Genomic DNA, 15,000 nt, shown 5'->3' on the forward strand with positions numbered 1-15,000 from the left:
TATCTGCGAAGGCGGGAGAAAGTAATGACGGCTGTCAATCACTCGTGGGCCTCCTCCCGAACCATGTCTATACATCAACAACATTCAATTTATTTAAAGGTACAGCAGGAGTCACTGATTTGGTGCTGTGTTTCCTTGACTACACCATGCAAGGTCCTTGCAAGGTCTGGACAATCTCCATTCATCACCCACTCATCAACACCTTGGATGTGTAATGGGGTTGGGTGGCGGCCCCTACTTTTTTTTACGTTAGAGTGTTAGAGATGGCATTTTGCTGCATGGATGTGTTGCAAACATGACAGAATAATGCTATAACCACCATCTTGAAGATGTTTGGTTGTTGTTTGGATGTTGGATGTCATCAAGAATCATACATGTGTTCGGAATGCAGAATTCACAATAACATAACTGTTCAATTTATGTACGGTGCATGTCATGTTTATGAAAGTGCTGACTTTAACGCAGACTTCTTCACCAGGGAAAAGATATCTCCCCAAATCCATGGTGAGGTGAGGGTAGTTGGAAGGGGTTTGTGGGCAGCGTACGGCTGTAGAACATGACTATGTGTGACAGGCAAAAAACAAGGGGAGCAGAATGGGGAACTGCACTAATGCACATGGAGGATCCAAGATAAGGACAGAGGCCAAGACTAGTGATGACAGGCACGGAACCAGAAATGGAAGCAGAGGAGGTATCATGGGACTATCAGTGACACAGAAGAAACCAGGGAGGTAGGAATTAGAATGGGACTATTGGTGACATGTGACATGAAAGGCGGGATATCAGAAAGTGGAATAGGAGTAAGCGTCACAGGAAAAGAACAAGGTGAGAGAAGTCGGAGACAGTGATGGAGGAAAAAGACAAGAGCATAAAGAAAGGAGAACTAGACTAGTGGATAGGGAAATGGGAAAGGGTCAGTGACAGTAAAAGGATAAGACAAGAAACCATGGCTGGGGGCAAGGACAGAGGACAGACCTAGTGGTGACAGGTAAGGAATTCATACCAGTTGCAATGGAGGTAGAATTCGGAATGGAAAGCTTAAGGGAAAAAAAACAGGATGGTTGTAGAACATGACCAAGTGTGACAGGCATGGAACCGGGGGAGCAGAGGGTGGAACGTCACTAATGGTGTTTGGGGAGGAAGCACGAGGAGGACAGAGGACAAGACTAGTGATGACAGGCAGAGAACCAGGAACGGAGGCACAGGAGGTACAATGGGACTATTAGCGACATGGAAGGCACTGTGGAGGTACGACATAGAACAGGACCAATGGTGACAGGCAGGGAAGGAACCAGGACCCAGATGTAACGGCAGAGCACAAGACGAGTGGTGACAGCAAACTGAGTGGGAATGGGTTGAGGACAGCATAAGAACAGGAAAATAAAATGAGAGGCGATGAAAGGAGAGCATCAAAGATCAGGGGGAAACTGAAGGAGAACAAGACTAGTGTTGACTTGGAAGTGCTAAGGGGTCACAAGGCTAACAATAGGTGAATAATGGACGTGATAAATGAAAAACTTATCTGCTATAACAATTAAACAATGGGACTGGCTACACCAGAAAAGGTGGTGCAGCAAAGATTGTAAAAAACAGCTCTTTCTTTTCAACGTTTTTCCTTTTTTTTTGATAAGTTAACTCAATGAATTATGCCAATGAATAAAAATAAACACACAAGAAGAACATCAAAAAAAGAAAAATCCTAAGGAGTGTAATTTTTTTTTCTTCAGAAAAGTTAACTTTTTTGTTTAGCACCAGGGACTGTGCACAAGTCAAGCCACAACTTAACTCAATGCAATGTAACGCATCCAATGTAGCTCCAGCCATATGGTGAAAAAGAAGTAGCCAAGATCAGAGGATAAGGACAAAGAACAAGACTACTGCTGACAGGTAAGGAATCGGAACCAGTTGGAGAAGAGGTGGACTGGGACCAAGGACGACAAGTAATACAACTGATGCAGGGGATTGAGACAGACAACAAGACTGGGCTTGACAGGGAAATAGTCGGGGAGTAGCATGAAGTAGTAAATGTGGGTCAGTGACGGCATAGAATAGTGACCACGAAGGAGCCAGAATAAGTGGAGCCCAAGAGATAAGGAATGGGACCAGTCACTACACACTAAAGAAAGGCACGGAGATGGCATGACCGAGAACAAGACTAGTACTGACAGACCCAGACGGGGTCAGGAACAACAACACAAGTGGTGACTGTGAAGGAAACAGAACAAGTGGAGCCCAGGAAATGTGATTGGGACAGTTGAGTAGCTACTCTAAAGGGGAGGGTTCATGATATTGAACAAGTCGTGACTATGAGAGTGGGAAAGGGTTGAGGGACAGCAGCAATAAGATAAGTAGTGACGGAGAAGGAACCAGAATAAGTGAAGCCCAGAAAAAATGGAATGGGACAAGTGGCTATGCACGAAGGGTACATGACGGAGAACAAGACAAGTGGTGACTAGGAGAGTGGGACAGGGTTAAGGACAGCAGCACAAAGATGAGACATGCCCATTAGCGAACCAGAGGAAGTGGAACCTAGGAATAGAAATGGGACGAGTAAATACAAAAGGAAGGCATGGAGGGAGGATATGAGTAGTTGTGACGGGGACAGTGGGAACGGGTTGAGGACAACAGCATGAAGATAAGTGGTGACCAGAAATTAACCAAAATGAGTGACATTCAGGAGAATGAATGAGACTCTGTGCTTAAGGAAGGCAAAGAGGGTAGTACCAGAGATTCTAGGAGTATACACGGCAGAGAACACTAGTGGCGACTGGGAAAGTGAACAGAACAGAAAAATGAAAAGGGTGAAGGACCATGAAGATAAGTGAAGATCAGAAAGGAAGAAAGCAGAATAAGTGGAGCCCTGGAGTGGGGAGAGGAATGGCTGACTGTACCATACACTTAGGGATGTGGGGGCCTATATGGAACAGGCTTTCATGGAAACAGCCAACATACGGTAGGCTATTTGGCTTTTAAAAAAAAAATGGGTCAATAATGCCGAACAGCAGCACAAAAGGCACAATTCCTTGACAACTCCTTCCTTGGCCAAGGACAAGGGCCTACTTGCTCGATCAATTTCTGATAATCTACTTGTAAAAACGGATCTGGTGATTTTTAAAGTGCTTGGGTGGGGAATTTAAATGATTGCGCATGACGGACAATCAGTTACAGAGAGGGCAACATGTCAAAGTTGGAACTAGGCTTCACACACTAGGAACCATATCCGAGGCAGTTCCAAACGTTCCGCCAGTTCAGCATGAAGCATGAAGGAGGAGCATAAAGATAAGTAGTGAACAAAATGATTCACAAGAAGTGGAATTCAGGAGAAAGAATGAGACTTGGCCCTGCCGTGGCCTAACGGTAGGGCACTGGGCTACTACACCGGCGACCCAGGTTCGATTTCCGCCCGGATCATTTGCTGATCCTTCCCCGTCTCTCTCTCCACACTAATTTCCTGTCTATCCTCCACTGTCCTGTCAAACATAAAGGCAAAAAGCCGTAAAAATATATTATAATAGCTACTATGCTAAATATATTATAATAGTTACTATGCTAAAGGAAGAAAGGGAGGGTACATGGCGCAGGTCTAGAAGACTAGAGGTGATTGGGCGGCTGGGAAAGTGAACAGAAGAGAAAAGTGAAAAGGGTGAAGGAAGCATGAAGATAACGGTTGACCAGAAAGGATGCAGAAGAAGTGGAGCCCAGGAGAGGAGAGAGGCGAAAGGGACCAGTGACGATACACTAAAAGAGGGCACTGTAGGGGGGGAGGCAGTGGGGGTGGAAACTGTGACTAGTGCTGACAGGTCGGGGACCGGGGGACCGGAGGACGAGGCGTGAGCGGTGATGTTTGTCATTAGTTCGGGGCAGGCGGGCGGGCAGGCGGACACATGCGGTGGCAGGGCCCAAGCAGGCTGCAATGCCCAGCTGCATTATTCACCGCCAGTTTACTTACGCGCCTGTCCGCGCTGAATTTTTCATGCGCTCTGATCATTTAGGGCTGCCTATCAATAATTTAACCCCGCGATGCACCCCCTCCGTCTTCCTCCACTACCAACACGCACACACACATCACACTCGGGTACGCGCACACACACACAGACACCGACACGCGCACACACACGCGGCGCACACACACACACACACACACACACACACACACACACACACACACACACACACACACACACACACACACACACACACACACACACACACACACACACACACACACACACACACACACACACACACACACACACACACACACACACACACACACACACACACACAACTCTTGCGTAGGTGTGACAAGTGCAGTGCCACACTCAATTTCTCTCTGCAACACCTTAGTGGTTCCTTGTGTGTTTATGTAGGCATATGCTGGACACACACACACACACACACACACACACACACACACGCACACACGCGCACACATGCACACGCACACAGGCACACACGCACACAGAGAGAGTGCACACTTTTAGTGAAAAGGGATGGGTGAGGTGGGGAATAAATGCACTTAAGTGGAGTGATGTTAACATATGTTGTCCTTGAGTGTGTGTGTGTGTGTGTGTGTGTGTGTGTGTGTGTGTGTGTGTGTGTGTGTGTGTGTGTGTGTGTGTGTGTGTGTGTGTGTGCGTGTGTGTGTGTGTGTGTGTGTGTGTGTGGGGTGGAGTGATGTTAACACATGTTGTCCTTGAGTAAAAAGAACCTCTTAAAGTACTTTTGTCATAAAAACACAAACACAGAAGCACAAGAACACAGAGGCAAAAGCTTGTGAGCGCACATACTTTCATGCATGTGTACACACACGTACATCTACTTCCACATCCATGTACACACACACACACACACACACACACGCACGCACGCACGCACGCACGCACGCACGCACGCACGCACGCACGCACGCACGCACGCACGCACGCACGCACGCACACACATTCTGTACACACACAAATGTTCAAATTCAATACCACACAATAGTTCCACATTTATAAAGACATCTGAACTGGTGAACTCCTCCACAGGATGCTTCAACTTGACGGGTCATGCAAAGGTCTTCGCTGTGTGTGTGTGTGTGTGTGTGTGTGTGTGTGTGTGTGTGTGTGTGTGTGTGTGTGTGTGTGTGTGTGTGTGTGTGTGTGTGTGTGTGTGTGTGTGTGTATGATTTGCTACGGTGCTTCAGGTGGTAAGCTTGTCAGGCTAATCAATATTATCGTGGGTGGTGTGAAAATTGGCACCAATCTTGTGCACATGAACACACACAACCCTCTCCATGCACGCACCCACAGCAGGGCTCCTCGATAATGGGAAAAATCAATATCAATATTTTCTTTCAATTAAAAAAAAGAACGTTACACAGTGGAGGAAAAGAATGACATTGCCTTACCATTGGGAGACAAAGGAACCACACACTACTCTGCCTGCTGCTGTTAGAGGATTGTTCCAGGAAGCTAAAATGCTTATACATTTTTCGAATCAACGCAACAGAACAACAAGGCAGAGACGTGCAGGGTGCTTAGTTTGTTTAAGCTTTGTTATATAGTCTTCTGTGTCATTTCCACAGGAAAGCTCCTTTCATATTCTGCAGACGTCCATGCACTCACTGCTGTTCCTGTCTCTTTAATTTACAAAGCAATTTCAATCAGTTGTCTGCGGAAGACTGGATGAATGAACAGACATGAACATGATTTTTTGAAACGAGCTTACAGACTGTCTCATTCCCCCCAGCATCCGAAGTAGAGCCTAGTGGAGCTAGTTGGAAGTAGTGGTAGGTGGATACTGGCGAGGCCAAAGTTCTCTGCAAAGCTTGTCTGTATGATTTTAATACTCAACGGATGGAAGACAAAGCAAGGAACGTTACCAGTACTTTTTTAAGATTCAGAAGCAGGAGGTTTCTTCGGATGACAAAGGTTTGCACGCATGATGGTGAAATGCAGCCGATGCAAAGTTGTGGCTGTACGGTGATTGTTAATGACTTAGTGATTAATGATTATATTATATACATACGATATTGTGTTGAATAATTTTGAATTTATGATTAATATGGAGTTATGTATCCAACATAGCGAACTATACCGAACACTCAAGGTAGCCTAGTATGAGTAGCCTATATGAGTGAAAGGGAGGACGATCAGGGGCAGAGCTTAAAATAACTGCAACTGCAAATAACTTTATGGGGCATGGGGCATCCTGTATCAAAGAATATTACATTCTCGGTTTGATGGGTGTTCATTCTGTTTAGTCTTGCCTACTTATTGAATTTTTGAGACGATGACTAAATTGATTTTTAGTCACACTATCAAGACATTTGGGTGCTCATCCCCTCAGATCCCTGCTATTTCCTGTCCCAAAAAAATCACAATCTTCCCTCCGTTCAGCAGCGTGAGTGTAGAGCAGAGGATAGAGAAACACACAGTGCTGCTTTACCTCAACTGTGCATTTCCAACGGTCCTGGGTAGAGGCGTGTTCAAGGCAGTGACGTGGTTTAAGCAGAGACGTTCTATTGGGATTAAGAAATGTTTGGTTTGAACTTTGGCTCAGCCTTTCTGCCCTCAACCAGTAGCAAACCAAGGGAGGAGGGTCAACCATGCCGTTTGAGAATGTTAGTTGTTATGGTCTTGGTTTTTGATTTGAAAGTCATAATTACCAGGCTAGGTTAGTTAGGTGTAGGTCTGCTGTGCACGCAGAGGCTGATGTGGAGTTGAATGTATTGCACACAGCATCCCTTTTGGCAGCATAGACAACTGACCAAATTGTTTCAACTCGATTTTATGAAATTTGATATCACGATCAAAATTCCATATATTGCACAGCCCTTACGGACGCACATCACTCTCAGGTGCATGTACACACACCCTCACCCCGACCACACACATACACACACGTGCGCACACACACACACACACACACATACACATACATCAGGAGCCGCACACATACACATACATCAGGAGCCGCACGCACATCACACTCAGATGCTAACACACGTACACACACACCCACACCTACACCCCCAACCACACACACACATACAGTAGAGGACGATATTATTAGCCTCCCTCCTGAAATTAGACATTTCTCTTGATTTTCTCTTGATCTCATTTCTCTTGATCTCAATCCTTTAGATCAGTGGTTCCCAACCTTTTTCTTAAGGGACCCATGTTTTTACTATTGTAAGCTTTGGTGACCCAACCACGCGAGTGCCCGCACGAGACGGAGTCACAAGATGCCCTCTGTTTCCTGCGAAAATTATTCCTCAATTTGTCTTTGGTCAAATATAGAATAAATGTTTAATGTAGCACTTACAATTTGTTGCGTCTATGCATTTATTAGTTAAATGCTTTGTATTCAACATGGGCTATATATATTTTATATTAAACCCCTTAAAATCAAGAGGGCTCCGCGACCCCCTGTGGATCTTTGGCGACCCATAAGGGGGGTCCCGACCCATAGGTTGGGGACCACTGCTTTAGATAGTCTTTGAGGAGTGCTGAAAATGAATGTCCATCCTCAACATCCATGCAATTTGGACCAGGTTAACTATTTGCAATGGAAAAAATGGGCCAAAATCCCTGGTAGGACATGTGCCAACATAGTTAACAACTAATCAAAGTGCCTGATGTCAGTTTTGGTTCCTAAATGGCACTCTATTGACTATTAATGATAAGGAGGATAATAATTTTGTTCTTGCCATTTTTACCCTTTTTTGTTTAAACTAATTGTGAAAATGGAAAAATCCAAATTCAACTCATTGGACATTATCTCCTTCAGTGTATTTGTTTCCAGAATAACAGAAACGGTTCATAATGGTCCTTCTCACTGAGAAATCAAGAGAGATGTCTAAGAGGAGGGGGGCTAATAATATCGTCCTCAACTGTACACTTTTTATTGGCATTCTTATTGGTGTTCTTGCAGCTTTCTTCCAGCATTGTTGCCATGGAAATTAGTGCTCCATCAGGAGACCTGGCAACCGTTTCTCAAATGACACTCAAGTCCTGGACCTTGAAGATCGCCTGATCTCAAATTATGTGTGGGTGTATGTGTTTGTGTGTGTGAGTGGGTGTGTGTGTGTGTGTGTGTGTGTGTGTGTGTGTGTGTGTGTGTGTGTGTGTGTGTGTGTGTGTGTGTGTGTGTGTGTGTGTGTGTGTGTGTGTGTCTGTGTGTATTAGTGTGTGTGTGTGTGTGTGTGTGTGTGTGTGTGTGTGTGTGTGTGTGTGTGTGGATGAGTGTGTGTATGTGTGTGTGTGTATAAGACAGAGAGAAAGACTGCTATAGAGAAAGAAAGTGAAAGAGAAAGGGAGGGAAAGAGGGCGAATGAAGAGACAGTGTGTGTGAGAGAGAAAGAGAGAGAGAGAGAGAGAGAGAGAGAGAGAGAGAGAGAGAGAGAGAGAGAGAGAGAGAGAGAGAGAGAGAGAGAGAGAGAGAATGGCAGAATGGAGGATGGGGAGTAAGTTGAAGTGTGTGTGTGTTGGAGAAAGAGATAAAAAGACGAGAGAGAGAGTTTTCGTGTGCGAGTGTGTTCATCTGTCAGAATAGCAGCTGTGGCGTTTTTAAAAGGGCATTCACGCAAAGGGCTGACTTGTCAAGGTTAAAGCAGAGAGGTGTGGGGTGGCTGACAAAAAAAAATTGCAGAAGAAAAGAAATGAAAATAATAAAAGCCCTTTATTATTATTCTCCGGCACCACAACCCTGACATGCGCACGCACACGCACACACACCCTTTCCAAATATACAAATCCTTCAGCCCACACAGCTGAAAAAAAAAATGGTCAAAGTAAAATTCATCCTTCAACTAACAATTATATACACACACAGACACATTCCATTTCCAAACATTGAAAACCCATCCACCCACACTCAAGGCCAACGCTTTTCCAGAAACCGCCCCCATTCATTTGCACACATACTACTGGCATGGATGTGTGGACACCCACACCCACAAAACCAGATCCACACAGAAACACAGACAGACAGATGGACATAGAAGAAACATGGATAGGCAAAACCCGGCACGTGCACAGAGGCACACTCATACAACCAAAGCTAGCAACTCTGCTCTCGTTGTGAAAGGGGAAGATGGCTGGCCAGCCGTGAGACACAGGCAGAGAGAAACATATTAAGCAAGGAGGATGCAAAGCTCTTTACTGAGCGCAGACATGTGTGAGACGACCGGGAGGCAGATGACAAAATGGAACGAAATAACGGAAGGGAAGAGATGAGAGAAGAGATGAGATTGAGGGTCTTACATTGTATAGGAAGATGTAGACAGAGAGAGATAGACAAAGACAGGGCGAAAGAGGAGAGGACAGACAGACAGACAGACAGACAGACAGACAGATAGATAGATACTAGATAGACAAACAGACAGACAGACAGAGACAGCCAGATAGATAGATAGACAAACAGACAGAAAGACAGAGAGACAGCCAGACAGATAGAGGGAGTGGAAGAGGACAGGTGAGAGGAGAGATGTGGAGGAGTTGTTACTTGTATAGGGGGATGTCCGGTTCCTTGCCCTCAGTGCGGAGCGTCAGGCAGCACTGCTGCAACTGGGACTTGGGGTCGTTCCAGTCCTGATTCAGGATGAACTCCTGCAAGGTCAAGATGGAGGGATGAGGAGGAGGAGATGAGAAGGAGGAGGAGGAGAATAAGGGGTAGGATGAGGAGAAGAGACTTGTTCAAATCCCGCTCGATACATAAATAAAACACCGGCAAACTCACATGAACCCAACCCATTAACATGTCCCTGCAAATAGATCTGAATGCATGTTAACATGTTCTGATTTAGTCTACATTTAGTGTCTTTTCATATCTCTCTTTCCCACCCCTTTCCTCGTCCCCCATTTGGGCTCATCTCTCTGTGGCACTATTCTTCCTTCCTCCCTACACTCTCAACCTGCCCTTCTCTTCTCTCTCTTTTCTCTATCACTCTCTCCTCTCTCTGCCTCCCTCTCTGCTCTTCACACTCTCTCTCTCTACCATCATTCTTAAATCTCTCTCTCTCTTTGTCTCTCTCTACATCCTACCCCCTCTCCCTATAACCTACCCGCTCTCCTTTCTCAACCATCTTTCTCTCTCTCTCTCTCTCTCTCTCTCTCTCTCTCTCTCTCTCTCTCTCTCTCTCTCTCTCTCTCTCTCTCTCTCTCTCTCTCTCTGCCTTCTCCACTCTCCAGTGTCTGCGTGGTCCTCTGCTTCCCCCACTGTGTCCGTGTCTCTCTGGGTAGCTGGAGTAAATCACGGCCTGTTTAAGTTGGGAGTGTGTATTGAGGCCAACGGCAGGACTCCCAGGTGTGTTCAGCTGATACACACACAAACTCGCTGTCACACACACGCACACGCACGCGCACGCGCACGCACACACACACAGACACACACACACACACACGCACGCACACAAAGTCCCTTACGCATGCACACACGCACGCACGCACACTTTCTCGCTCACACAGGCACACACGTACACGCACAAGCACACACATACACACACAGCAGTGTGCTCAGCTGGGACATCTAAAAGCTCTTCCATTAGTGTAAATATGGGCGGTGATGTCCGCGCGGCGCGAGCTGTCTGTTCCTGTTCCACTCCTCTCCTTCCTCTTCCTCGCTTGCACAGATTGCCTCCTCGCCTAGCCTTGCCCCTACAAGACACTGTGCTCTATGTCTCATCTCATCCTCTTTCTTTATCCTTATCCTCTCCCTCTCGTTTTCTCTTTTCTCTAATGACATCTTTTTCGCCCTCTCTATCTCCTCCTCCCCCTTCACCAAGTGTCCAGTGAAAGTTCTCAGTTGTATTTTTCATCAAGATTTTTTTTTTGCATTATGGTCTTTGTTCCAATGAAAATGTTCTACTCTCTCTACCCCGTTTTCATACTCAACAGGGTAAAAAGGTCTTTGCTTTTTCTGCCCCCACCTCATGGAACAATTTACAAAACCATTTGAAATTAACAGAGCTGATTCCATTGAGCAATTTTAATTTCAGGACGAGAGCACTTCAGACCCGTGTCGATTGTCTGTAATTTTTTATTTATTTATTTATTTATTTTTAATCTTTTAATGCAACTGAAATTTTAATCAGTAACTTGTGCTGCCACTTGGCCAGGACGCCCTTGAAAAAGTGATTTTTAATCTCAATAGGTCTATTTTTCCTGGTTAAATAAAGGTTAGATTAAAAAAAATTGCATTACTTTTTCTTACATTACATTTTTCAATACATTTTTTAAAGATTTTATTTTAATCAATACTCTGGTAGGTTGGAGAAAAGACAATCCAAAGTTATTCAAAAGTCAAGGCTGGGAAGACGCAAAATATCAGTTTAAGTTTTCATTTAAATGGTTTCATAAAGGATAAAGAGGGTCATAGTAACTCTGATTCCATTTGATTTCAACGGCACAGAAAACGCGGGAGTCCTAACTCTCATCTTTTGTCTCCTGCCAATGATCTCCGTACGGCCACCTCTCACCCTCTACTTCGACATTCACACCTTTTTCATCCAATCAGTCCCTCATTGTGCTCGTTTTTCACTCAATTGTATGCTCTCGCTGTCATTTCCCTACCTAGAGATATGCCCTCTGTTTCGTACAACTGAACCGTGAAATCAGAAAATAAACAAGCTGGCCACTCTCTCCCTCCATCCAACAGGGAAAGAAAATATTTCTTTCTTTTAACGAGATGGTCACTGGCACTGCAGCTGCGTGTGTGTGTGTGTGTGTGTGTGTGTGTGTGTGTGTGTGTGTGTGTGTGTGTGTGTGTGTGTGTGTGTGTGTGTGTGTGTGTGTGTGTGTGTGTGTGTGTGTGTGTGTGTGTGTGTGTGTGTGTGTGTGTGTGTGTGTGTGTGTGCGTGTACTGTGTCTTTACTGAATCTTTGTGGATATGAATATGTGTAATCAGTTTTGTGCGCCCTCTTGTTTGCATACCTGCGTGTGCCTGCCACTGCATTATGCCAACAGCAACCTACGCAGCAAGACAGCAATTAGTGTTTGTGTGTGGGTGTCGGTGGGGCGGGGGCAAGTGTCTGAGATGCCACGAGAGAGTGTGCCTTGAGACAGCGGAGGGAGGGAAGACGTTATGTGACATGTCGTGTGTTTAAAAGTGTGTGTGTTGGGGAGGCGGGGGAGAGGAGGGGGTGCTTGAGATGAGCACTTGAGAGAGTCTCTTGAGTCAGGGGGAAAAGCAGGCCTGTGTGTGTGTGTGTGTGTGTGTGTGTGTGCACGGGTGTGTGTGTGTGTGTGTGTGTGTGTGTGTGTGTGTGTGTGTGTGTGTGTGTGTGTGTGAGCGCAAGTTCATGACGCACCTTGAGTCGGGGGAAGAAGCAGACATTCATGAATGTGTGCACGTACTCCAGGTCCTTGTCGATGTATAGGGCCGCGATGAAGGCTGTGAGGAGGAGGAGGGAGAGGAAGAGGAGGAAGATGAGGAGTAGGGTGGATAAAGACAGGCCAAGGAGCCATAAGATAACATAAGATATTATATAAGACCCTCAAAACAAATCTAGCCATACCCACTGGGACATACGCTATGGCACAGATACATAATGAATCGTATACACACAAAAACAACACATGGAAAACCGCAAACATTCACACAGAGACATTAAATTGCATGCACACACAGAGACAAAAATAATTGCTCACATTCGCACATACATGCTCACAGAAACACAAGCACACACACACACACAAACTAACGCACATATGCACACATAAAAAACTGCATAACAAACTGAACATTTACACGAAAACCCATATGCATGTCTGCTCGCACACACTCACAAATGCACTCACCAGTAAAAGCAAACACATGCTTACAAACACACAACACACTAACACACGCAAACTTCTAGTCTGATTTTCCAAATGGCCACATTAGCCAGACAGCCTGGAGGTACAGGAGAGGAGTGGACAGGGAAGAACTAGGGATGCATCGATACTGATACTGGTACTCGGTATCGGCAAGTACACACATTAATGTACTCGTACTTGTATCGATTTTTTTTAAAAAAGTGGTATCGGTGCATCCCTAGAAAGAACAAACAAATAGAGGAGGCTAAGGAGCCAGGAAATAGATCACAGACAGACAGACAGACAGACAGACAGACAGACAGACAGACAGACAGACAGACACACGCCAAGACTGATGGGTGGACGGACGAATGGTCACACAAACAAAGCCTTTGGCCTCAAAGAAAGGCCTGGCCAATCATATCGCTTCGACCTGGTGACACCCCATCACTCATGTGCTGGCACTCTTTATTTGGACTTCTATTCAGTCTCTTTCTTTCTTCCCCTTTCTCCCTCTACTGTATCTCTTTCTTCACCTTCCGGCCCCATCCTCTAACACTCTCTCTCTCTGTCTCTCTCTCTCTCTCTCTCTCTCTCTCTCTCTCTCTCTCTATCTTTGTCTGTTTCTTCTGCCAGTCTGCCGGCCCCTCTCTCTCTCTCTCTGCATATCTCTCTCTCTCTCTCTCTCTCTCTCTCTGCATCTCCCTCTCTCTCTCTGCCCCCCCTCTCTCTCTGCATCTCTCTCTCTCTCTCTCTCTGAAATATTCAGTTACACCCTTTCATCCAAGGAAGGGCCAGCGGTTCTGTGGCCAGTGCTTTTGTTTAACTCTCTCTCTCACTCTCTCTCCCTGTCTCTCGCACTCCTATCCCTTTTCCTCTGTTCCTCTCTCTCTTTCTCCCTCTCCTCATCTCTTTTAATATAGCTTTCTCTTTCTTTCCCTCTGCATCATCCACTCCTCTCCTCGTTCTCTCCCTCTGCCTCTGTAGGCTGGCCTTTGAAGATGAGATGGACAGAATGTATTATGCTGCATTGTGATGATGCAATGAGAGTGTGTGTGTGTGTGTGCATATGTGTGTGTGTGCATGTACACACACTTGTGCAAAGAATATGTGTATGTACTGCATGCACATTACTTATTACTTTGAGAGAAAAGAGAGAGTGTGAGAGAGAGATTGTGTGTGTGTGTGTGTGTGTGTGTGTGTGTGTGTGTGTGTGTGTGTGTGTGTGTGTGTGTGTGTGTGTGTGTGTGTGTGTGTGTGTGTGTGTGTGTGTGTGTGTGTGTGTGTGTGTGTGTGTGTGTGTGTGTGTGTGTGTGTTTCTCTCTCTGCATACTGTTGCTGTGTGCCATGATGCCAGTTTCAGCAGCCTGGTGCCAGAGTAAAGGGCAGCAGAAGAGATGAGGAGAGGAGAGGAGAGGAGAGGAGAGGAGAGGAGAGGAGAGGAGTGGAGAGGAGAGGAGAGGAGAGGAGAGGAGAGGAGAGGAGAGGAGAGGAGAGGAGTGGAGTGGAGAGGGAACCAAAGAGGAGGAGAGGAGAGGAGAGGAGAAGAGGAGAGGAGAGGGGGGAAGTAGAGGAGAGGAGAGGAAGAAGAGAAGTTTAAAAGGAGAGGAGAGGAGAGGAGAGGAGAGGAGAGGAGAGGAGAGGAGAGGAGAGATGAGGAGAGGAGAGGAGAAGAAAGTAGGAGAAGGGCCTCTGGCAGGGAAGAGTTGTGTGGAGGGCAGAAAGCAAAGAGATGAAAGAGAGGTGAAGGAGGGAAGAGATGTGTCAAGTGAAGTGTGGAGGCACCTTACACACCAAGCACAAAACAGCCACACAAACAGTATACACAGAGACAGACAGACACACACAGCCTAAACCCCACAGATACACACAGAGCAACACCACACAACGAAACCACCACACACAAGGTACACAAGCACACAGGACTAGGATACAAGGGCCTTGTATAATGCACTATGAAGTGTGCATTGTAAATATGTGTGTTTTTGAGTCTGTGCATGGTGCGTGCGTGGCATGCAGGGCTTGACACTGGCACCTACCAACCGGCCAAATGCTGGTAAAACGTGGCTGTGGCAAGTAACTATTTTAGTCTAATCAGCCACTTCAGGTAACTTCTTTGGTGTGACCAATAAAAGTAGTTTCACCAATTGTTTGAATTTAAGTGCAAGAATATTCTAAAGAGAAAAAAAAATCACAACAAAGTTTTGGCTAGCAAAAA

The 15,000-nt window shown here is 45.8% G+C and overlaps 1 protein-coding gene across 1 annotated transcript in view; it reads right to left on the reverse strand.

The window, feature by feature from the left end:
* drosha (drosha ribonuclease III) overlaps positions 1–15,000 on the reverse strand; it is a 167,964-nt gene that overhangs the window by 17,350 nt on the left and 135,614 nt on the right. Inside the window, exons 27-28 of the mRNA XM_063206870.1 lie at positions 12,296–12,378; positions 9,493–9,596 (exon numbers count right to left, since the gene is read on the reverse strand). Of these exons, the coding sequence (XP_063062940.1) occupies positions 9,493–9,596; positions 12,296–12,378 (187 nt within the window). The remainder of the gene's footprint in view (positions 1–9,492; positions 9,597–12,295; positions 12,379–15,000) is intronic.

Source organism: Engraulis encrasicolus, chromosome 9 (assembly GCF_034702125.1).
Source record: "Engraulis encrasicolus isolate BLACKSEA-1 chromosome 9, IST_EnEncr_1.0, whole genome shotgun sequence".
Taxonomy (NCBI): Eukaryota; Metazoa; Chordata; class Actinopteri; order Clupeiformes; family Engraulidae; genus Engraulis; species Engraulis encrasicolus.